Genomic DNA, 23,452 nt, shown 5'->3' on the forward strand with positions numbered 1-23,452 from the left:
CGTCTCTGCTTTCCACACTTTGCCCCATTTTTTTTGCCATCCTTTACAGCAGTGCTTTGTGAGACAGGGGTCTGCATTTGGTTTGTCCAGTTTTCACTCCCATTCTCTGCTTGATATATACAAAACTTCTTTCCCCTCCAGTGAACTGAAGATGTTCTTGACAATGATCTCCACCTGTCCAATCTTCTTCCTCCTTTCTGAAACACTTTTCTTTTGACGTCTGTGATGCTTCTTCCTAATTTTTCTTCAGCTTCAGTCTTTTTCAGTAGCCTTAGCTGGCTCATCCTCATCTGGTCAGCTACTAAGTTTTGTTGTGATGTGGGGCTCTGTTCTGCCCCCCCCCCCCATCTATATTCTTGCCCTGAGTGACTCCTATTCACATGATGTTAAGGACCTTTTAAATGCCATGGGCTCTCAAATCTCTGTCTCCAGCCCTGACTCATATATCCATCCACCTATCGATATCACCTCCTGGATATCTAGTAGGCAACTCATACTTTGTCATGGCCCTAATGTAGCTCTTCATCTACACTTTTCCCATGCGTGTTCTTTCTCTACTCTTCCGTAGCTCAGTAAAACCAGCATTCCTTTACCCAGGCGCTCACGGTGAAAATGTAAGCAGTTCTTTGATTTCCCTTTTTTCTCACCTCCCAGATATAGTCTGGTGGTGATTTTCCTTACAAAATAAACTGAGTATGTCCAGTGTCGTCTAAGCTATCATCTTTTGTAGATTACCACAATAACCTCTTGTTTTTCTTCTACAGTACATTTTGCCTAAGTGGTCTTTAAAAAATGACAGTTGGATCATATTATTCTCCTCATTGACACACTCCACTGGCTTCCCCTCACTTATAATAAAATCCTCACTTTTTAAAAAAATTGATTTATTTAGAGAGAGAGAGAGAGAGACCACAAGCAGGAAAGAGGCAGAGAAAGAGACTCCCAAGCAGGCTCCACACTATCAGTGCAGAGCCTGATGTGGGACTTGATCTCACAAACTGTGAGATCATGACCTGAGCTGAGATCAAGAGTATGATGCTTAGCCGACTGGGCCATCCAGGTGCCCCCAAATCCACACTCTTGAGTCTGGCATGCAAGACCTTCTGGCATTGCTCCTCTGATATCTTTCTCTGCCACTCTCGCCTTCTCCTGACTACCGTATTCTGGGCATCTTTTGTTTCCTCAAGAAAGTTACATTTGTGTCTCCCTTAGAGTGTTTGCCTTACCTGTCCTGGTTCCCCAGATCTCCTGATTAGCCCCTTCTGGGCCTTTAGACCTTTTTCTAAGTTCTGCCTTTTTGCTTCCAGGTTGATCTTTCTCACCTTTCTCCTGCAAGCCATGTTTCCCAGCTCCCTGACAACGGCTTTTGGGGGATTTGCCCAATGGGAGACAGTAGAAGGGAGGAAGGAAAAATAAAAAAAACTGGACAATTTCTTCCACTCCATCTCTTTCCTTTCTCCTCCCCTGTGTTCTTGCCTTTGCTCACCTCCCAACCCCACCTCAGCTCCTGGGAGCACTTTCCAGTGGTGACTGGGCTATCATTCTCCCCAACAGACAGAGACAGCTTCTCTGCAATAATCATAAATATGGCCCAGCGGCCCTGTCCATGGCTGCTTCTCCTGCAGCCTCCTCCTGTCGGTCTATGTGGTCTCACATCTGGGCCCCAGTAACACGGCCTCTTCTGGCGGTGGCTTCCTGAATCGCTAATGTCTGTCCCTCTGTTTGATTCTCAGTTCTTCCAACACCAGTGTAGCTGCTTCACTGTGTTAAATTCCTTTGTGTGAAATACCTACAGTAGGGTCTATTTTCCTGACCATGCCAGGTCTCAGTTACAGGGTTCACTGTCACACACCTGTCCCAGACTGTTGGGGCACTCCCCAACTCTCCAGTACATGCATCTATTTTGAGTCTCTTCACTGCACTTTTCAGTTCTACTCTTTTTTTCTTCTTCACTTATATCTTTGGTGCTGTCCCCAGAGCCTAGAATAGTTTCTGGTATGTGGGTGATATTCAGTGAATATTTATTGATTAAATGAATAAAAAGAATGGATTGAGATTTGGCTAAGCTGAATACTGCTCAAATGGGGAGGTGATGGTAATGAATAATAATCAGATTTCTAAATACAAAATCCATGAAAAAAGTGGAAAAAAAGAGAAAGAAAAGTAGGCCAAAAAGGAAAATGTTACCCTTTGGCAAGAGGAACAATTAGTAGGGAAGAGAAAGCACATTTATTTAATATCCATTATTTAATGTGCCAGTTGCTTTATATACATGATTTCATGATTTTATTCTGTTCCCACGTCAGCTCTATCAGGTAGAGACATTATCTCCATTTTACTGTTGGGAAAGCTAAGGATCTGAGAGGTTAACTTCTATAAAATCACAAGGCTGTAAAATATACAATAGGATTCAAGCCCACCATCTGTCTAGGACCCAGGAAAGTACATCATTGTATGCCCATGCTACTTTTATTTTAAATGTAGCAGCTTTAAATGCAGATAGATACATTATTTCTGAAGCACTTATTTTATCCTATTAAACCAACAGCCAGCCCCAGTGAAAGAATTTGAGATACTTTTTCAAATTGACTCCCAAGTTTTTCTTGCCCTTCCCACTCCCTTCCCCTCTGCTTACATGAATCACAAGGCAGATCATGATCCACACAACTAAGTAAATAAAAATACTGCCATCAGCTCAGTCCAGTGGGCCTTTGGTGTTTTCTTCCAGGTTGACCTCAGAATGAGCCTGTTTTAGTGATTTAGTCTGCAGTAAGGAAGGGGTTTAGGGGTTAGGCCCACCCCATATATCAGCAGCATCCCATAGAGCATGAAGTTTTATTCAGGTATGTGCTACATATGGCATCAATAGAGAAAGATGGCCCAGTTCCCTTCAAATTCACCAAGACTTTATTTGTACCATCACCTCTGTTTTGTCAAATTTCATTGAAGAGCTCCATTATCTTCTTAATGGGGACAAGTGAGTTCTCAGTATTATCCTTGATTTCCTATATTATGCCAAGGTCTGAAAATGGTGGGTGATGTTATGCTATGCAATGTATAGGGAAACTGAGGGAGAACGACCAAAAAGGGTAGAGCAAATGATTTTTTCCTAATTTTAATGTCCCTTGTTTGATTGATTCAAGTACCGCTATGACTCTAGCATTGCTTTTTTCCTGAGCTGTTCTTAAGACAGCTATCCCCAAACATCATGCTCTCAGAACACTGAAAACTTACAGCAAACAAACAAATCATGGAAATTAAATAGCAATAAAACTGTTGTTGGATTCGTATAAAAAATATTATCCAGTATTTAAATGGCTATTATTTACAGAAACTTGGCAATTGTACCATACAAATAATGAAATTGATTCCAGTCACAGTCCATCTTTGTTTGGAAAGGAAATACCAGTAGTGTTTGAAAAATGGATTATTAAAGACCTTGGTTTGCTGAAGGTGGCTCATATGTTCTATTTGCTAACACAGCATCTTCTTGAGGGGAAAAAAAATAGTAAGTGCAGCTTTTCCCTACCCCAGATTATTTTCACTACAGATCTTTAGAGCAGGAAATAAAAAACAGCTAATGGTTCATGGGGCATGTGGAATTAGTTTAAGCAAAGCCGAGCCCTCTGGTCCCGGTGACCGCCTCCTCTTTCCTGTGCTGTTTTGTCTATGCTGGCCTTCGAGTATGTCAACAAATCTCTTTTAAGCTCAGATGGGAAAGAAAGGATGGCGATTCTCTCTCTTTCTGCAAGGGAGTAATTTACAACAGATGTGCTTTTTTAGAAAGGTACAAGTTTGTCTTGTAAAATATTTGTAAAGAAAGATAGCCTCCGGATTTCACAAAGTAATCCTTACTTGATTTTGGAGATGTCACAAAGAGCATTGTTTTTATAATACTAATATAATTCTTTTCTCACACAATTTGATTATAACTCAAGATTCATTTTTGGGAAGAGCCAAGTTTAAATACCTAAAACAGTGCAGTGAAGAAATACCATATGTGACTTGATGGCTTTCTGACATTGACCTGAAAGGAGCCCAATTTCAGTCAGGAGATAAGGTTTAAAGCTCTAGGAACATTTTTAACCAGTGATGAGGTCTTCTCCCAACCTCAGTTTGCTCATCTGTGAAATGGAGGATTAGCTTGGCCTTGCCATCCAAGTGGGACGATAAGCTTAAAATGTTTTATAAACCATAAGGTCCTACGTAATGGTAAATGATCATTTTCATAACAAATCTGTTCAAGCCAAAACTCTTTGTGGGTTCCACACGTTTTGTATATGCCTTTTTGGATATATAATAAAAGGAATTTTTAAGTTGTTACTAAAAACTGTGCTAGCAGGTAGATTAGCAACAAAGCTTGTGCTATTTAAGATTAAATAATACATTCTGGGTCCGACCGAGCCATGAAGCTTGCTGAAGAACCAATCACCGATTCTAACAGGAATGTTTACCTGCATAAACACTGACAGATGAAAATCACATGATAAAAAGGTGTGTGCCCTGCATAAGTATGGACTAGCTTTGGCCTATGGAGGATGTATAACTTCCACTGGGTAGGAAATACTGTAAACTGATGAACTTTCTACTAATGTTTGAAATGCCATATCTTAGATGAGAACAGATATGGTTAGAGGCACCAACAAAGAGGGAGCACAGGCTGGGATATAAGTTAGAGTTGGGATGTTAGGTTACTGGTCTTTAGTTTCCTCACGTGGGGAATGAGAATAGTAATACCTATCACTCTGGTGTGACTGTTGTAAGGACCTTTCAGGATGATACATTTAAGATAATCTATGGTTATATTAGACGACTTGTATAGCATAGGATTCCTGAAATATAAATAAGAGGGGAGAAAATTCTGTCATCTTCACAAAGACTTAATACAAGTAGCATTTGAAAGTTTTATAGGATTTTCTTTGTCAAGTTCTTCAAATTGTTAATAATAGTAATGACTAACAGGCATTGAGCACATCCTCTGTTCCAGACATTAGTGTAAATACTTTAAATGGATTAAACTCATTCAATTCTATAACCATCATGAAAGTCGGTTCCATTGTCACCCCTATCTTACAGATGAAGGTAAATAAATTGCTCAAAACCACATAGCTAGGGAAATAACGGAGGCAGGATTTGACCAGGCCTAGCAATGGAGCCAGCCAGTCAGTCAGAAGTCTGATCTTCTAAATCAGATTGTGGTGGTGAGAATAGAGAGGTCACAGCCTTCTCTAAATTCTCAGATGCCCTCTCAGCTCTGCATTGGAATTCCAATCTTATTTAAACACACATTTTGAAGATAAAACAAACAATTTCAAAAAAAATTTTTTTAATGATTTATTTCTGAGAGAGAGAGAGAGGCAGCATGAACGGGGGGGGGGGGGTCAGAGAGAGAGGGAGATACAGGATCCGAAGCAGGCTCCAGGCTCTGAGCTGTCAGCACAGAGCCCGATGCGGGGCTTGAACCCACAAACCGTGAGATCATGACCTGAGCTCAAGTCGGACGCTTAACCGACTGAGCCACCCAGGCGCCCCAAAACAAATAATTTCAAAAGAGATTATTATTATTATTTTTAATTTTAGAGAGAGAAAGAACACAAGATGGGAATAGAGGTGGAGAGAGAGAGAGAGAGAGAGAGAGGAGTTTTAAGCAGGCTCCACACAGGACTCAATCTCATGACCTTGGGATCATGACCTGAGCCGAAATCAATTGTCAGACACTCAATCAACTGAGCCAGTCAGGTGCCTCAAAAGAGATTCTTTAAAACACATGCATATACACCCAATTTTTTGTAACAAGTTAAGGTAAAGGAAAACTAGACCAGCATTTGTTATTTGAATTCAGAAACAAGCTGGGTGCTTCTGTTCCCTATTGTCACTTAAGCTCCAACCACTAAACCCATACAAAGAAGGGCTCTGGGGCGTGGGGTGGGGGACAGAAAGCTCTTCCACAGCTCTCACTGTCTCTGTAATGTGGCTGGTTTGGAACCAGAAGGGATTTCAGGACACATTTTATTGAACTATTTTTTTGTGGGGTTTTCCTTTGTTTTGGTTCAGTTTTGGTTTTCAGATGAGGTCTAAGGACAGGTAGTGACGTGTCTTAGTCCACCATCATCTTGAGTTTGCTCTCCCATTTTCAAAACCTTTCCACAATCTGTTTTGACTTTACAGAAAATTCTGTGAGGCCTACACATTCTTATCTCAAACCGTGTATTGTACTGTCCTGGGTGAAAGTATCCTTTGCCACTTATTTTCCTGGTTACTTGGGAACAGCAACCTCACAGCTTCTGATGTGGCTTCTGTCAAGGTTAGCCTGGAGCCAGGCCTACTGGCCCTTTCTCTTGGGAGTCTGTCCGTGAGCAGAGTTTCCCATGGGACAAAAGCCTGAGAGGGCATAATCTATAAAGCCCCTCTCTGGAAAGTGCACTTCCTGCCTGCTGGCAAGGAGATTAAGTCAAAGGTTTTGATATTGATATATAGTCCTAATCTTTTAAGAGCTTTCAAGCACTAGCAGGACAGTTATAAGGAATTTTCTTAAATCATTAAGAAGAGGGAGATTTGCAAGTCCCTTAGGGCCTATGGATGAGAGTTGCCAGGAATTTGGCTCCGGGGAGCTCTCCCGCTAGAAGACAGGTACGTCAGTTTGTCCCTGGGTGCTTTCCGTAAGGTTTACTTATGTTTACATTGAATGGAAATTAAATATTTATGTGCAGACTTCTACAATAATTATTTCTGCTTAGGGGCACCGGGTGGCTTAGTCAGTTAAGCGTCCGACTTTCTCTTGGGTCATGATCTCACGGTTCGTGGGTTCGGGCCCCGCGTCGGGCTCTGTGCTGACTGCCGGCTCAGAGCCTGGAGCCTGCTTCAGTCTGTGACTCCCTCTCTCTCTGACCTCCCCTGCTCACGCTGTGTGTGTCTCGCTCTCTTTCCTAGAAATAAATAAAAAACGTTAAAAAACTTTTAAAAAAATAATTATTTCTGCTTAATTGGGAGTTAACACAGGCAATACGTTTTGCTTGTGCTTTGGTTCTATGTCTATGTCATTTTTATTTATGATCAAACGTGTTTCCCTTCCTTCCTTCATGATCATCCCCAAGCTCTTGGTCCCCACGCTCCATCCTCCTTCAAGGCCTAAGAGTCTGTCTGAGTCCCTCCTCTTCTTTCTCTTGCCCTCATTCTCCTTCTCTCTCCTCCTCTTCCTTTCTTTTTCCTTTGTCACCCCTCCTGTCACCTCTCTCTCTTTTCTCCTTTTGTTTTCCTTTCCTTCCTGGCTCTCATCAGGTCTTAGGAGTCTCAGCTGCCATTTAAAAAATGCCTCTTGTTTATATTGCCAAGCCCAGAAGCCATTTCTCTATAAATTTCTATTCCTTTACAGTCACTTTTAAAGTTACAAGCAAAATGTATAACATTAAGCTAACAGGGCAAGGCCCCATTAAATGCAATTAAAAATTGCATTGTAGAAACTGAGTGCTGAAAAGCATAGGGCTGGGCTACCTTGCAAGAGAAGAAGCAAAAAAAATTAAGTCTAGGTAAATGCTCATTCTGCAAAAAATCATGTGCAGAGTCAGCGGAAGGAGGTGGAGGGAAATGATCGTCTCTGTGTAACATTATAAAGATCTACCATCATTTTCAAAAATGGAATTTGACAAGTTAACACTAAGTCATCTGGGGCAAAACTAAACATGCACAAAAAGGTTGCATATTTTGGGGAATTCTGTCTAATATTTCAATTTTGTTTTTACTGTAAGCAAATATAGATAATTTGACTTCTTTTAATAAGAAACTGTGTCAATGACTTTATTATTACTACTACTCTCCATAATAATTATAGACAGTTTATTTGTACAGGCATTATACTAAGAGCTCTATATGTCTTATTTAATTTAGTCCTCTTTATAACTCTGAGACGTAAATGTTTTAGAGAACTGTTTTATTTTTTTAAGAGAAAAATATACTGTCTTAAATAGTATACACCTGTCCTCTTAACTGTAAATATTGTCTCAGAATCCTTTAATGTCTCAGTGGAGGGTTCTCATTATTAAGGTTAATATGAGTTGAACAGCCAAGACATTAAATAACCTGGGTAAGATTTTATATAATAAGAACTGAGTAAAACACAGAGATAAAATTCAGTAAGAAAGGGTCTCTGACTTGCCAAGCTGCTGTGAGAATTTCCGTATTCTAGATTTGGGGTTGAAACGCAGTTTTCTCTATCTGAAAAAGAAGGACTATTGGCACAGAGAAAATATTTCATCACTTTGTGTGCCTTTATTCAATTTATATCTCATTTCTAATATATTTTCCTTAAGTTAGAAGTGTAGCTCCAAGAGGAATTTTGCAGGGCGTTTTACTGAATGAACCGAGCAAATTGTGCACCGAAATCATCTTCAGCACAAAAAACAAATCACATGAAACACAAAATGTATTCCAAACACAGTTGTACACCCTGTCCTATGTGAGACTCTCTTTGCTCACAGAAGAGCTGTAGTCACTAGTAAACTAGAACAATTCTGTCTCCTAGCAAAAATATCAATCTTATCACCCACCCTTTGCCAGAGGTCACATAGCAAGCCTTTAAAGCAAAAGCAAAATTATAATCAAGATGAGATCTTTGGGTTGGTATATCTGAATGCTTCATCCAGAAAATAGTAAGTAAGGTGATCATTTGCCCTAGAGTGCTGGGTCGGTTCCCTTATATGCTTCGCCGTTCTGTGCATCAGATTTAATAGCTGCCCCTTTGCACTCTCGGAACATTCTCTGACTCCAGAAAGTAATTGAAATAATATTAATTTTGTAACAAATATTTTGACCAAACGTATTCTACAGACTTATTGTGACCAATATAGCACAGGTGTTCAACAGATCCTTTTTTATCACGTCAATAGGGCTGACAATGACTACTTTGGCAGGGGCCCTAAATAGCATTCGTGACTGTGACAGGATGCAGCTGGATACACGAGGAGCCCAGGCACACAGCACATATCCCGCAACACCTATCACTTTGGGTTCTTGTTCCCGTTCAGAATGGGACCAATGAATGGGACCCATGTCCTTCTGGTTTGAAAGTCACTGAACAGGATTCTCTAAATATGTAAGGTACTCCTATTGATTTTTTAGGTCTTTCAATTTTCCTAAATATTTCAAAGCTAGGAAGTAGATACTTTGGAAAAATCTAGTTAGCTTTCTGTCCTGATATGTGATCATAAAATAGGTGAATATGAGAGAATCACTGTATTTCAAGTTTGCAGTTATTGATGTTTTGTGGACTATTTAAAATATAATAAGATTTTTAAAAATTATATAGAGCCATTAGAAAAAGTTGTATGATATAAATCTCACATGTTCTCAGATTTATAGTTATAGCTCTTTTTTATGGGTAATTTTTTTTACATCTTCAAAAGAAACCTTAATAATGCATTAAAAAAAAAAAAAACAACCAGTGTCACGACCAAGCCTTTGGATGATTAACTACCCTATGATATTTCTTTCATCCAAGCTGGTTTATAAAGGAAAGCAAAAACGACAATAAAAGAAATGTACCAATTTATTCTCTACTAATAAAGTATTGAACATTAGCGAAAAAAGTGTGAAATATTGGAATGCAACACAGAGCAATTCCATTACCCATTGCAGTTTTGGGTCATATACTGTATATAAAGAGTAATTACTTCATTGGTTGGGGACCGCAGTGGAGGAATACAGAACTTGATGAAAGATTTTAAAATAAAAATTTTATCCCAAAGCATTTGCTTTTCAAAACTTTGTCAACATTATAGACCATCTTATTTTGTTATTTGGTGTTTGGGGGTGAGGGGCTGGGTAGTGGGGTGGGAGTGCAGAAAAAACAGAAAATTAAGAATGAGCAGATTTTTAAAACTCTTTAGTCAGTAATCATACACCAGCACATCAGTTTTAAAGTGTCTACTAAAACGTCTTTGTAGATGCTTGCAGTGACACATCTTATTAACAAAGATCTGTATTTAATATTTGCACACTGCATTACTAACATTACACCTGGTGGTGTCTAACACATCTTTCACTTCCTACTGTTGAATCAAGTTTCCTGATTTTATTATCTTGCTGATCATGGCGACTACAATGTAAGTTCCTAAATGTTTCCAAGGTTTGTGTTCTTTTTCATCGCACTGGAATTCTGGATAGGCAACGAAAGCTTCCTGGGTAGGATGGTAAGGTAACATGATATATTATGGACAGAATAAACTCTGGAGTTGGCCTATCATAGTCCTAATCCAAGCTATCCTTGTTGTCTTCTTCAGGAGAGTGGAAGAAAAAGCTACATTGTAGGATGACGTTATAAAGACTGAATGAGCCATGTGAAAAGTATATGATGGTGCTTAATGTGTGTGTTTATATTCCACTTCTTTATAAAAATAATTTAAAATAGGCAAAAGAATACACAAAATATATTAATAAAAAATAGAGAAACCACCTAAAATCATGCTCAATGACTACCAATTCCTTTATTTCTTCTATTCATGTTCCTTCAATTATGATATTAGAGAAAATCAAGGAAATAAAAGTAAAACATTAAGTGCAAAGAATTATTAATATTATAGGAGATAACTTCCATTACTATGTGTCATATTTTGACACACTCTCTTCATCTTTTTCCAACCTACCCATTTCAAAAACAGCTATTATACTTTATCTCACATTTACCTCTTCCCCCCCAATATCTATTAGATCATTGACATTTTTGTTGTCATTAAGAAGTATTCTCTTTAAATAATATCTTGTAATTTCATAGTGTGTCAGTTGTATGTGCTATAAATAATTCCTCCTAACATGTCACTGATTTTTCTTTTTGTTATAATAAACAAAACTGCAAGGAAAGTCTTTTCAGACCAATGTTTCCCATATTGAGTATATTGGAAATCCCATCCATTGATTTGTCATATTTGTTGCAAATTTTTTCCCATTCAGCCGTTTAAATTTGTGAGGATTTTTGACGTAATAAGTTTCTTGTTTTCTGTAACTTTTGCTACCAATTATTTTTATGACTTTCTTTAATGCTGGTATGTTTAAAAAGTTATTTCCTATTCCAAGATCACTAAATAACTTACCTCTATTTTCTTCTGTTTTTATAATTCATCTTCAGTTGTTTTGCTTTTTAATTAATCTAGAAGGTATTCGGGGCTATTTGAGGTACATCTGAGTAGAATTGGGCTATCTCAAGTAGATTTGAGAGTCTACTGAGGTAGGATTTAATACAATCTTCTGCAAATAGTTAACACAAGTACCCAGTAACATCCTGCTTTCATCTTTATGGTGGATTCATGCTGGTGCTTTATCATTAAACACTCTCTTTCAGTGTTCATCTTTCATATTTTAATTACCTAAATATCTGGTACAATAAATGCCTTCTTATTATTTCTCTTTTACAAAAATTTCTTGGCTACAGCACTCAATTTATTTTTCCAAACAAATTTATCAAATTCTCCCCATTTCACTGCACTCCAAACACATTAGAATTTGTTTGAAAATGCTTTAAACCTATATGTTCAACAGAAGAAAAGAATACATTCTTTTAATAATCAGTGTTCCGGTACATAAACACAGTATCTCTTTTCTTAATGTAAATTCTGTACGTATCTTATTAAAGTTATGCCTAAGTGATTGTAGATTTTATTGCTTTTGTGAAAAGTATTTTTTCACATGATCATTTCAAACTGGTAAGACATTATTCTCCATGAATTTGGATTGTGCAGCCAGCCTTCTTCGACTCCAGCTTGATTTATTCTGTGTGCAGAAAGATATTTGTAAGAGCACTTTATTTCATAGAGATGAACCAATTTAGCCAGTGTTTGAGAGAGAAAACACTGAAGGCCGTGGAGATGATTAGAACAGATCAACTTTGTAATTAGGAAAAAATAGAAGGAGGTGCTGGATATCCGTTTTTTTTCTAAAGTGTAAAATGGCAGAAGTGAAATTAATGCACTCTATCACTGGGGAGGGAAAAAACACAAGAAATGGATGGATTCACGTCTGTAATAAAGTGAAGAGTGGCTTTTGAAGACAGTGAGGACCTTGAAACTTGAACTTAATTGTTCTGTATACTTTGAGCCTTATGCATCACATCTACCTTACTGTCTGGACAGTCTATCTTGGTATAAGCCAGGTGAATAATTAGACAATATCTCTCATGGGAATTACATTTAAAATGACAGGGCTAAGGAACTTCTAAAGATCATGTTTAAAACTGGCCTCCATAGCCTCAATCCCACTGTACCCTGTTGTTCTTGGAGGCTGCACATAACACCTGTCATTTGCTTGCCCTTAGTTTCTAAGGTGGCAGGACGCCCGGCCCAGCCATGTTCGGAGTGCAAAGTGCTTTAGACTTTTCTAAAGTGAAAGTCAGTATGTAAATGTGCAACATGACGACATTATTATTCTAGCTTTCTGGCTGCTTTCAGCAAGCACTGACTGCCACATGAGGTCTCAAGTGTTCTGGCACAGTGTGGAAGTGTTCAAAAGAAGTTAAAGTAATGAAATTGGATCTACATTTCCATAGATATTCAAGCTGGCATGGAGGAATGGAGTCATGGAATCAGGGTTGGATGGTCTCCACCAAACAGCCTAGGCAAGTGCCTGTGATGCCAGGCTACTAAGCAGAAATTTCAGTCGTGAAAGGCCACCACTATTTCTTCCTCTGGGTCTAAAATTACAAAATGTGCACATTTCCCCAGCTCACACCATTCCCCGGGTGCTTTACACTCAATCCCACCCACCCATTCCCTGGAGCACACTAGCGCTGCTTAAATCCAGGACAAGTTTTAAAACGAAGAACAAAGTACAAAGAGAGGGGGAACATGTTTAGTTAGAACCCTAAAATAGCACATGCTATTGCATCAGGTGTGGACCATTATACTTAAGAGGTGGGCCAGGCTTACTTTGTATCTGATCTTCCTAAAGCACTATTTAGGAAGTGTTTACTTAATGAATGTCCATTGACCTTGTCTTTTTTTCCCCCTTTCAGTTTTCATTGCTCACAGGTCTTCCAGATTTGGTTATTCTGAGACCTGCCGTCTCTCCTACACCTTTACATCCTTCCCCACCCCCTACCCCCTACCTCTGGCTAAAATGTTTCTGTTCATCAGGGCAAGAGCAACAGAATCGGAGACTCCCGCTTTGCAACCACCTTTATATTGGCACAGGTCCATGATGCTGGATGCCCTTCCTCCTCCATCTCCCTTTACATCCTGATATTTTTATGGGTTCCAAGCATCCATTTATATATACACAGAGATGAAGTTTATTTAAGTTTAAAAATGTAAGAGAGGGACAATTCAAGAAGTCAAACACTGAAGAGTACCTTTACTCACACAGAATCTCTCTTTTTTCTTAATTGTATTTTAGGACAGTGAAAAAAAGGGATTTATAAATAAAATCTATGCCATCCAGGAGGTTTGTATCAGTGTCCAGAACATCCTAGATGAAGTGGCTTCCTTTGGCGAAAGGATAAAGAAGTGAGTGAGTGATGCTGACATGTGAGCCCTGACCTTCTGCGGGACAGAGTGTCCATTTGCTTCTCAGAGGGCGAAATGCCACATTCTTTTTGGCAAGGGATACTCCTTCTGGGTGATCTATTGCTCAGTTTCATCATTATTTACTTTGTTTCTGCCAGTCTTTGGTTTTCTGAAAGTTCTGTCAATTTCCTTCCTGAAATTTGAACATATTGGTTGGAAAGAAGTCCTACTTGTAGCTTTGAAGAAATAACACCGTCCTAAATTTTAGCACATTTTCACAGTGAAAGACTTTGTTCTTAAATGGGATATGAAATCGTGATAGGAAAAAAATAAACCAAACTTAGATGAGAATTTCAGGTAATCAAGACACATCTTCATTTTATTATAGGCTGACATTGTCATTGAGTAACTCTGAAATTAAAAAAAAATCATATCTTATATAGCACCCTGCAAAAATATTCTTTTAAATTTGTCTAAATAGTTAAGATCATAATTACAGATGAAATAAACTAATAGTTTTAATAATTCTAAAAAAAGAAATTCCCTTTCCTAATTAAAAAAATAAAGCTTCATTGAAAGCTAATGTAAAATTAATGTAATTTTCTTATATTAAGAATATTCTTACATTCTAAATTTTACATCACTTGTGTTTTGCTTGAAATAATTTTACTTACTACTGAACTTCTAAAAACAACTGTCTATAAATCCAATCAAGTGGGTTTAAAATTCTTGATGACCAGTTAAAAACTATACTAAGGTCCCATCCTACTAAAGTATATGAAAATTGGCTTATATAATGATTACTAAATAGTCTATTCAAGGGGTGCTGTTATCTGGATAAGCCTACATTTTCTAGTTTCATGTATCCATTATTATTCATATTATTATTCACCAGAAGTGTTCTACAGATATGAATCCTTGGGCATACACATTTGAAAGGACTAAATTATTTAAACTAAAGGTATGAGTCGTTCACCAAGTGCTTTCCATGTTTCAAGGAATAATGCATTTTACTTTGTATAATTTTTTAATACATTTCCACATATGCATAGGTGCTGAGTTTCCATTTTTTATATCATATTAGAACAGCGTCCCCTTTACTCCAAATGCACAGCAGCCTTCAGTCTCACACTTCTGAAGACTGAGTCCCACATCTTTTTTCTTCTTCCTCTCCATGTTATTTCCATTTCTAAGAATGTTCCTTTGTTCTGCACACTCTTTCCACTAGAGCATAGTGTAATTAAATAGGGCATTTCCCTTTTGAGTGTTGTCCTTTCTCTGAGATACACTATGTGTTGATACCTGATGGAAGTAATTTCATTTATACCATAGGACACTGGGTCAGCTCTGAGGTCAGGCAAATTTATGCCTGAGAGGAAAAAACTTCTTTGTAACTCTAGGTGGTAGGGGATCTCAGATGCTTGGTTGGAAAACATCATAGCCAGTTGGAGGATATGACCAGATCCTGGCTGTGGACCAGCCTTGATAAAAACGGAGTTTTATGGAACTTTCCACAGGTGTAGACAGAGGTATAGGTATAGGCTGAGGTATAGAAAGGTATAGGATCCAGTGAGTCTTCATCTTTCCTGCACGATTTTTTGAATGTTAAAAAAGAGAAGGTCCCCTGGGGTCAAATGAAATAAAACTCATCTATTCAGAAAGCAGATTCAGAAGCAATCATTAAGTAAAAAGTGAAAAGCCTCTATAATTACCGCATCTTGTTACTAAATAATCATTCCAGAACTTTCTTGAATTGCATCTTTTTTGGGGAAAGATCATATTCTAGATTTAGTTTTCATGATGCACTGTGGAAATAGAAAAGGGCAGTCTTTTTTTCTGACATCAGCTACGCTCGTAGCGATTTCTTGTCATTTATCCTTCCAAAAGGAGAAAGGAGAACGCAGGGAGCCCTTCAGGGAGGCTGCCCAGAAGGAGGGTTTTCTGACTGAAGAGCCAGTGCCCTTGCACACTATGGTGTGTTGATGGATGGTTCTGAGCTGAGCCCCAGGAAAGCGAGCAGACCCTCAGCCTTCTGTTCTCTCTGCACGCGGGCAGAAGCCAAGGGAAGCACAGGTGTCAGTGAAGGAAGGGAGGCATGATCCTTTACCAGGTGACAGTTAAACAGGGTGCTCACTCTGGCCAGGGCAGGAAACAAAGAGAAAAGCCAGACCCCAAGAGTTACAGAAAACAAGACAACCAGATTTCACTAGGGCTCTTTTACTAGAAAAAACATTTTTAGGAAACAGTTGACCCTAGACAGACACAAAATGCAGGGCATATGCCCACCAACCATTAGGACTCACCCCTAAGTGTTATGCTGAGAGGAAATATAGGCAGAAAATCTCTTAATCATCCTTTATTGGATCAAAAACCACCCTGGACAAACCCCACCCCAAGTGCATATAACCTACATTATTGAGAAGTTAGAGAAAATTAAAAGCATTCACATTTCTCTGTATCATGTATAATTTCATATTTTCTTCAAGTGTCTTTGGCGCCCTCGTCACCGCAATAGATTCCTAGAGTTGATTAGCTGTAAAAATATCACTTGGATTCACATAAATGTGTTACCATTACTACCAGTCCACCACAGTAACAGCTGTCCTCATTTTTTAAAATGTTTTATTTATTTCTGAGAGAGAGAGAGAGAGAGAGACAGTGTGAGCAAGGGAGGGTTAGAGAGAGAGGTTGGTACAGAATCTGAAACAGACTCCAGGCTCTGAGCTAGCTGTCAGCACAGAGCCTGATGCAGTGCTCGAACCCAAGAACCATGAGATCATGACCTGAGCCAAAATCAGACACATAACTGACTGAGCCATCCAGGCGCCCCACAGCTGTCCTCATTTTTAAAGGAGGAAGTTGAGGCATAGAACGGCTGATTCAGCTAAAGTCACACGGCAGAATCTAGGCTTTGAACATAGATGTCTTTTTTTTTCTTTTTTCCTTAAGCTGCACTAAAGTGTCACTCAACAGTATGTGTTCATTTCTCCTCAGAGGCTGGCTGTTGAGGCAATTGTATGCCTGTGACGGATGACATAGTTATATACCCAACACTGAAGACTCCATGCAGTGGTTCTGTTTTATTGTTTTGCCATTCTCCATTGAAAACCATGAGATTCACTACAGAATTTCTACACAAAGAATCCTAAACTATTGCAATATTTCCATGTTCGATTTCCCTGCTTTTCTACATCTTTTTAAACTTCTCTGTCATTTTCTTTTTGTCCCACTACATTCCTTCCCGTCTTCCTAGTACTGTCATTTTTTGTAACTTCTACTTTTCTTCACTGATCCTGTTTTTGTTCTTTGTTCTGATGTTATCTCACTGTCAGCACTCAGTCTTGCAGCTTTCCCTGACCCCTCTACATTATCAGTCTGCAGCAGGATGCGAACACTGCACACCCATCAGGCAGGCCCTGCTGTAACCCACTTTGCCAGCTCACACTCCATTTCCAGTCTTTCCAACAAATCTACCATGTGCTTTCCTTTGCCAGAAGTAATACAGGGAGAACAGGAGTCAGTACTGACTTTATTTCTTAATTATCTCTGTATTTCTGGGAAGGGCAAGGATGGCAGCTGAATGTTTACAAACCTAACTGCTCTGTTCCCCCTTCCTGACTTCAAGTTGCATTTCAAACATAGCTGAAGTACAAAATGAGTCTTCCTCAAAGGAATTCTAAACTCGAGAGGATTTACACAACAGTGTAAGATTTAAGTCTATAGACAATTGCTGACCATTTATTTCCAGTGTCAGGAATCTAGTGTGAGTTGACGGAAGAAAGAATGGTAGGCCCAGGGGCATTCTCCTTTATGAAAATTTGGAGAAAACAAGATTGGCTACTAGTTTTAAAAGGAGAAAAGCCTATTAACAATTTTTTTTTTTAACCACATAGGAGTCACCCAACTAGTGCACCTTTAGACCCTGAAGTCACCTGGGACAATCTGGAGGGGTTGGTGGCAAGCCTTGTTTACTTGGGTCCTGCTTTCATGAAACTCAGCACATGGTGCCTAATCTGTGTTCTCTGACAGTCTACTGCACTCGCCTTCTACTCCAGAGAGAAATGGAGTCTTACTAGATCCCTAGTCCAGAGTCTGAGTCAGAATTACATTGATTTTAATCTTTGCTTGAAAAAAGTATGAAGTGTTCAGAATGCTGATGTGTTAATTTCTCATTCAGTACTTTCAACTGGACTGTCCCATTCTTAAGCTGGCTGGCCATTGTAGCCCTGTGTGTGTTCACAGTCATCCTGTACTTCATTCCACTGCGATACATTGTCCTTGTCTGGGGTAAGTAAAGCCTTTTTTTTTTTTAAACTGTGTTAGATCCTAGGAACAAACTATTTTTAAGGAATGAGTTATACTGTCAGTAGTTCCCTGTATTTATTATCATGAAGCTACTCCATGATGAAAAGAGACAGCTCAGTTAAAAATCACAACAGTATAAAGATTTAGGTCTACCTACAAAATGCATTTTTCTTATCTGGCACCATAGGCTCCATCATACTGTAAACATGTAGTTGCGCGGATTCTTCATATATCAAAGTGTAGCTTTGTCTAGATATCATTCTGATTTATTTTCACCACTTATACGTAAACAGAGGCATTTCGATCCATATGGTGCATTTAGGACAATATGCTTTTGTGCTGCGGTGCTTTATCTTGTGGAAGTGTCCGTAAACACGGTTCTATATATGGCCACCTATTTAAGAGGTCGCCTTTAGGATACAGAAAAAAGGTCCTTGGCACGGGCAGGCTGCCTAGGAATAAGAAACCTGCTTTATGTGTACTACATAAAAAGGCTTCTGTGCAAGCCCACCTGAAAGGTCGTATTTTCTGGTTCGACGGTTTTAACGCAGTTATGCCGCAAGCCAACAGTTCCTATGGACTTAGCCTCCACTTAGGTGGTACTTTCAGCATTCTTCATTGTTGTAGGGCTTCTGTTCCTTATCTAAGAAAATTCTTGGTTTGAAACAATTGTCCATCTCTAGGATGGACTGGGTAGAAGTATGACTCTACTTCCCCCTCAGCCTGCTTATAACTAAGATTGCTAACCACATACAAAATGTAAAGAACCAAAATGGGTACTAAGTCCAGAAAACATATGTTTACACTAAAAGCAAAAAGATCAAAAGGAATGTTTTGTTATTTTCTAAGATTTGTAAAGAAATGCTGGAAAAAGTGACAAAGGGAGCAGAGGTCTCCAAACCCTCTGTTTTCAGATTCCTATCTCCCTATTCTTTTTGGCCTATCTTGTCATATCCTGAGTCAGCCCTCTTACCCTTGATCGTCACTCTCTTTACTTTACATCTTGGGTAGAGAGTAGGGAGTGGGGGGGGGGGGATGATTATATTTCACCCTTGTTATAATTTAAAGTTTCAAATAAGATAGTACTTGCACGACACAAGGAGGGAAGCATTTCCACCGTTCTTGCTTCCGTGATATATGTGAGGCCCCATCTTTCATTCTTTCCTTTGATAGTTACAACAGATGCCGTTTTATTGAAGGTTTAGGGTAGAGCACGAGGTGTGGTAGTTTATTTTCTCTAACCTGGCCAGGGTCAGGTCTGCCATCTCAGCTGTGATAGGTAGTGCACCTCTGGTTCTGTTTCCCGAGTTCTCAGACAGCAGAGCCCATGGCAGACATCTGGCTCTGTAACCTGGGGTGGCCTCACTGGCTCTGTCTTAAACGTAATTCTTAGAGAATGTGTTTGGGCCTCTTGTTTCATCAAATGAAATGAAACAAGAACAGTATTTCTTTAGTGCTAGGTGATTGCTGAAATGTTAACCAGAAATTTAAGATATGGGTCTCACATGGGTAGACAGACCAAATTCAAGATTGCAAAAGAAGTGGACTGTGCTGAACTTCCTGAAGAAGAGCCAAGATCCTCTAAGTGATGGCTCAGTTTATTGATTTCCTATAAAGCTGTTAACTTATTTTTTTCATGTGAATATGCTTGGTCACTTATTAGGTGCAGTATAAATTTCAGAGTAGAGTTCTCTCATTGAAATTCTATCTTATATCATAGAATATGTACAATAGATACCTCTAGTTTTATATACTGTTTAGACATTTCTATCTCATTCAAGTTTTTCTTTCTATAATAGCTCCAATTTCCCCTATATTTACCCTTCAACCACATTTGATTTCCCGGTAGTGCAGGGGATTCACTGTTGAATAACTGTGGGTAGATGCAGCTCATCGTAATGGGTTATGGCTGCTCTATTCCAAAAGTGATCCAAGTAAGTCAATCACAGCATCTTTTGCAAGCATTCACTTTAAATTTTATTAATTTAAAAGGAAAATTGCTTTCCAAAAATCTCAGTGCCAGAAATGAAGAAGTGGAAACATTGTTCCTATGGTGAGAACTTTTAAGATCTACTCTTAATGACTTTCAGATATGCAGTACAGTATCATTAACTAAGGTCACCATGCTGTATATGACATCCCCATGACTTATTTTATAACTAAAAATTGGCAGCCCTTCATTCATTTCATCCATCTTCCCACCTCCTGCCTCTGTTAACTACCAATCTGAATCTACGAGCTTGGTTTATTATTTAGATTCTACATGCAAATAAAATCATTTGTGTTAGACTCCTCTCATTTAGCATCATGCTCTCAAGGCTTGTCTCTGTTATTGCAAATAGCAAGATTTCCTTAATCTGTCAGTGATTACTTAGGTTGTTTCCACGTCGTGGCTATTATAAACAGTACTGCAATGAACATGTGCCAGGAGGGTATATTTATCTTTGTGAGTTAGTGTTTTTGTTTTCTTTGGATAAATATCCAGAAGTGAAACTGTATGTACATAGGGTGGTTCTATTTTTCTTTTTTAAAGGACTATCCAGTTTACATTCCAATCAACATTGAATGAGGGTTCCTATTTCTACACACCCTTGCCAGCACGTTTTACTCCTTGTCTTTTGATAATGGCCATTCTTACAGGTGTGAGGTGACATCTCAAGGTGTTTTGGTTTGTATTTCCCTGATAGTAATGTTGAGCATCTTCTGGTGTACCAGTTGGCCAGCTGTAGGTCTTATTTGGAAATTAAGATCCTCTGCCCATTTTTAAATTGGATTGTTTTTATTTTTGCTATTGAGTTGTATTCATTCTTTATACATTTTGGATATTAGCCCTTATCAGATTTGTAAATATTTTCTCCCATTCAGTAGGTTGCTTTTTTATTTTATTGATGGTTTCCTTTGCTGTGCAGCTTTTTAGTATGACCTAGCCCTGTTTATTTTTACTTCTGTTGTCTTTGCTTTTTGGTGTCAGCTCTGAAATGTTGCTAAGATGAATGTCAAGGAGCTTACCGCCTTTGTTTTTCATTTCTTCTAGGTTTCCAATTTGTTGGTAATTGTTCATGCTAGTCTCTTATGCTCCTTTATACTTCTGTGGTTTCTGGTTTAACATATCCTTTCGTTTCTGTTTTTTTTAAATCTTTTTTTCTTGAGAAGTCTAGCTAAAAGTTTGCCATTTTATTCATCTTTTCAAAGAACCAGCTCTTAACTTTATTATTTCCTTCCTTCTACTAACTTTGGGTTCTGTTGTTTCTTTTCTAGTTCCTTGAAGTGTAAAGTTAGGTTGAGATTTTTGTTTTAATTGAGGTAGGCATTTATTGCTATTGGTATGAACTTCCTCTTAGAACTGCTGTGGTTGTACCCCACACATTTTGGTATGTTTTATTTCCATTTTCATTTGTCTCAAGGTATTATTTCTTCATTGACAAATTAGTTCAGTAGCATGTTATTTAATCTCCACATAGTAGTGAATTTCCCAGTTTTCTTCTTGTAATTGATTTCTAGTTTAATACCAATGTGGTCGAAAAAGATGCATGATATCATTTCAATCTGTTTCATTAAGATCTGTTTTGTGGCATAACATATGACTTGTCCTGGAGAATGTCATGTTCCATGTGCACTTGAGAGGAACGTGTATTCTCTTGCTTTGGGATGGAATGTTCTATTGATGTCTTTTAGGTCCATGTAGTCTAACATGTCGTTTAAGACTGATGTTCCCTTATTGATCTTCTGCTTGGATGATCCATGTGTTGATGTGAGGTATTATTCTAGCATTGTATTGCTATTGCTCCTTTTATGTGTGTTAATATGTCTATGGGTGCCCCACATTTAACATCTTTTAAAATCTTGAATATCCCTTAATTATCGTTTTATTATAACATGTCTTTTAACCTTCATGCTAACTTTATAAGTGATTAATCTACTACCCTTACTCTATATTTATCATTACCAGTGAGATCTATACTTTCATATTTTCTTTTTTACTAATTAGCATCCTTTATTTTTCAGCTTAAAGTAGTCCCTTTAACATTTCTTTTAAGGCCAGTTTCATGGTGATGAACTCTTTCATCTTCTGTGCCACTCCCTTCTGGCTTGCATAGTTTCTGCTGAAAAATCTTAGTCTTATGGGGGTTCCCTTTACTTGCCAAGTTGTTTTTCTCTTGCTGCTTTTAGGATTTTTTTTTTTTTTTTTTAATCTTTACCTTTTGCCTTTTAAACTATAATATGTCTTGCTATGGGTCTTTTTGCCTTCCTCTTATTTGGAACTTAGGCCTTCCTAGATCTGGATGCCTGTTTCCTTCCCTGGTTTGGGAAGTTTTCAGCCTGTTCTCTTTCTTGGACCCCTATCGTGTTAGTATGCTTGGTTTTGCCCCATGTCCCTTAATTTGTCTTTACTTTTCATTCTTCATTTCTTCTGCTGCTCTGCCTAGGTGAGTTCCACTGCCAGGTACTCGAGTTCACTGATCTTTTCTGCTGTTTCATCTAGTTTGCTACTTAACCCTTTTCATGTATTTTTTAGTTCACTGACTGTATTCTACAGCTGTGGCTTCTATTTGGTACTTCTATTTTCCATTTTTTTTGAAGTTTTCTCTGTGTTCTTTTTCTTCTGAATTTGGTGAGCATTATTATGACTATTACTTTGAACTTTTTATCAGGTACATTACCTACCATTTTCCTTAAGGTTTTTCCAGAGATTTTATATTTTTCTTCCCTCTGGAACACATTCCTCTGTTTCTTCATTTGCCTTGACTGTTTTGTTTTCTGTGCATTAGATGAAATGACACTTTTCTCATTCTTGAAGGGCTGGGCTTGTTTAAGAGGTGAACCTTATTCTTCAATCCTGTCTTAGCTCTTGTTTGTCTCTCTAACCTTTTTGATTGTCTGAGTAGCCTATTTTAATAGCTCCTTATAGTTGATGCTGTGCCAAGACACGTTAGTACTTAGATTCAGGCTGGTTGGAAACCAAACCTTCAGGTAGCAGCTTTTAAATAATGCAAACATATACAGTTCTATGGGATTGCATGCATAAACCCCACTGACCCCTAGACCCAGGTTATCTAGAGAATATCCCCTGGGAGACAGAATATTCCCCTGGCTAAAATTGGGGCTCCAGATAAGTGTATAAGGTCCTTTCTAAAAGATATGCCAATGAGCTGTAGTGAGGTGGAGGGACAACACAAAGATTACATCCTGCAGCCTACATTTCCTCAGAATACCTTTCTAAGCTTGCAGATGCATGCCAAACTTAAAGCTTGTCATGCAGGCCTGAAGCTCCAGGACAATCAAATAGTTCTCTTTTTACAGATAGACTATGTGTGTTGTAGCCTGAGACTACAGAAATGTATAGGACCTAGAAATGCAAGTAGTAGTTTAGCCCCCAAAAGCAGCTACAAAAATCAAGGGTGTCAAACAAGGATATAAGCTATCCTAAGAAAATACCTTAGGAGGTATTTATGAGCTCTAGTGAGGCAGTCTGCCCAAGATGGTCTAATTGTTAGGAGTCCCATGCAACTCAGGAATGGAAGCAACCCCGGCCTAGTGAGCCCAGCAATCAAGGGGTGTCCCCTTGCTGGCAGCCACAAGGACCAAGGCACCAGATGTGTGCAAACCTCCCCTCCAGGAAATGTTGGTGCTCTGAAGCATGGCAGAGGGAGGGTGTGAAGATG

General features: G+C 38.6%; 1 protein-coding gene across 1 annotated transcript in view; it reads left to right on the forward strand.

Annotated features, from left to right (window-relative positions):
* MCTP1 (multiple C2 and transmembrane domain containing 1) overlaps positions 1–23,452 on the forward strand; it is a 517,686-nt gene that overhangs the window by 489,597 nt on the left and 4,637 nt on the right. The window contains exons 20-21 of the mRNA XM_039239406.1: positions 13,375–13,484; positions 17,662–17,771. Of these exons, the coding sequence (XP_039095337.1) occupies positions 13,375–13,484; positions 17,662–17,771 (220 nt within the window). The remainder of the gene's footprint in view (positions 1–13,374; positions 13,485–17,661; positions 17,772–23,452) is intronic.

The sequence above is a fragment of the Hyaena hyaena genome, unplaced genomic scaffold (assembly GCF_003009895.1).
Source record: "Hyaena hyaena isolate Hyena2069 unplaced genomic scaffold, ASM300989v1 scaffold_156, whole genome shotgun sequence".
NCBI lineage: Eukaryota > Metazoa > Chordata > Mammalia > Carnivora > Hyaenidae > Hyaena > Hyaena hyaena.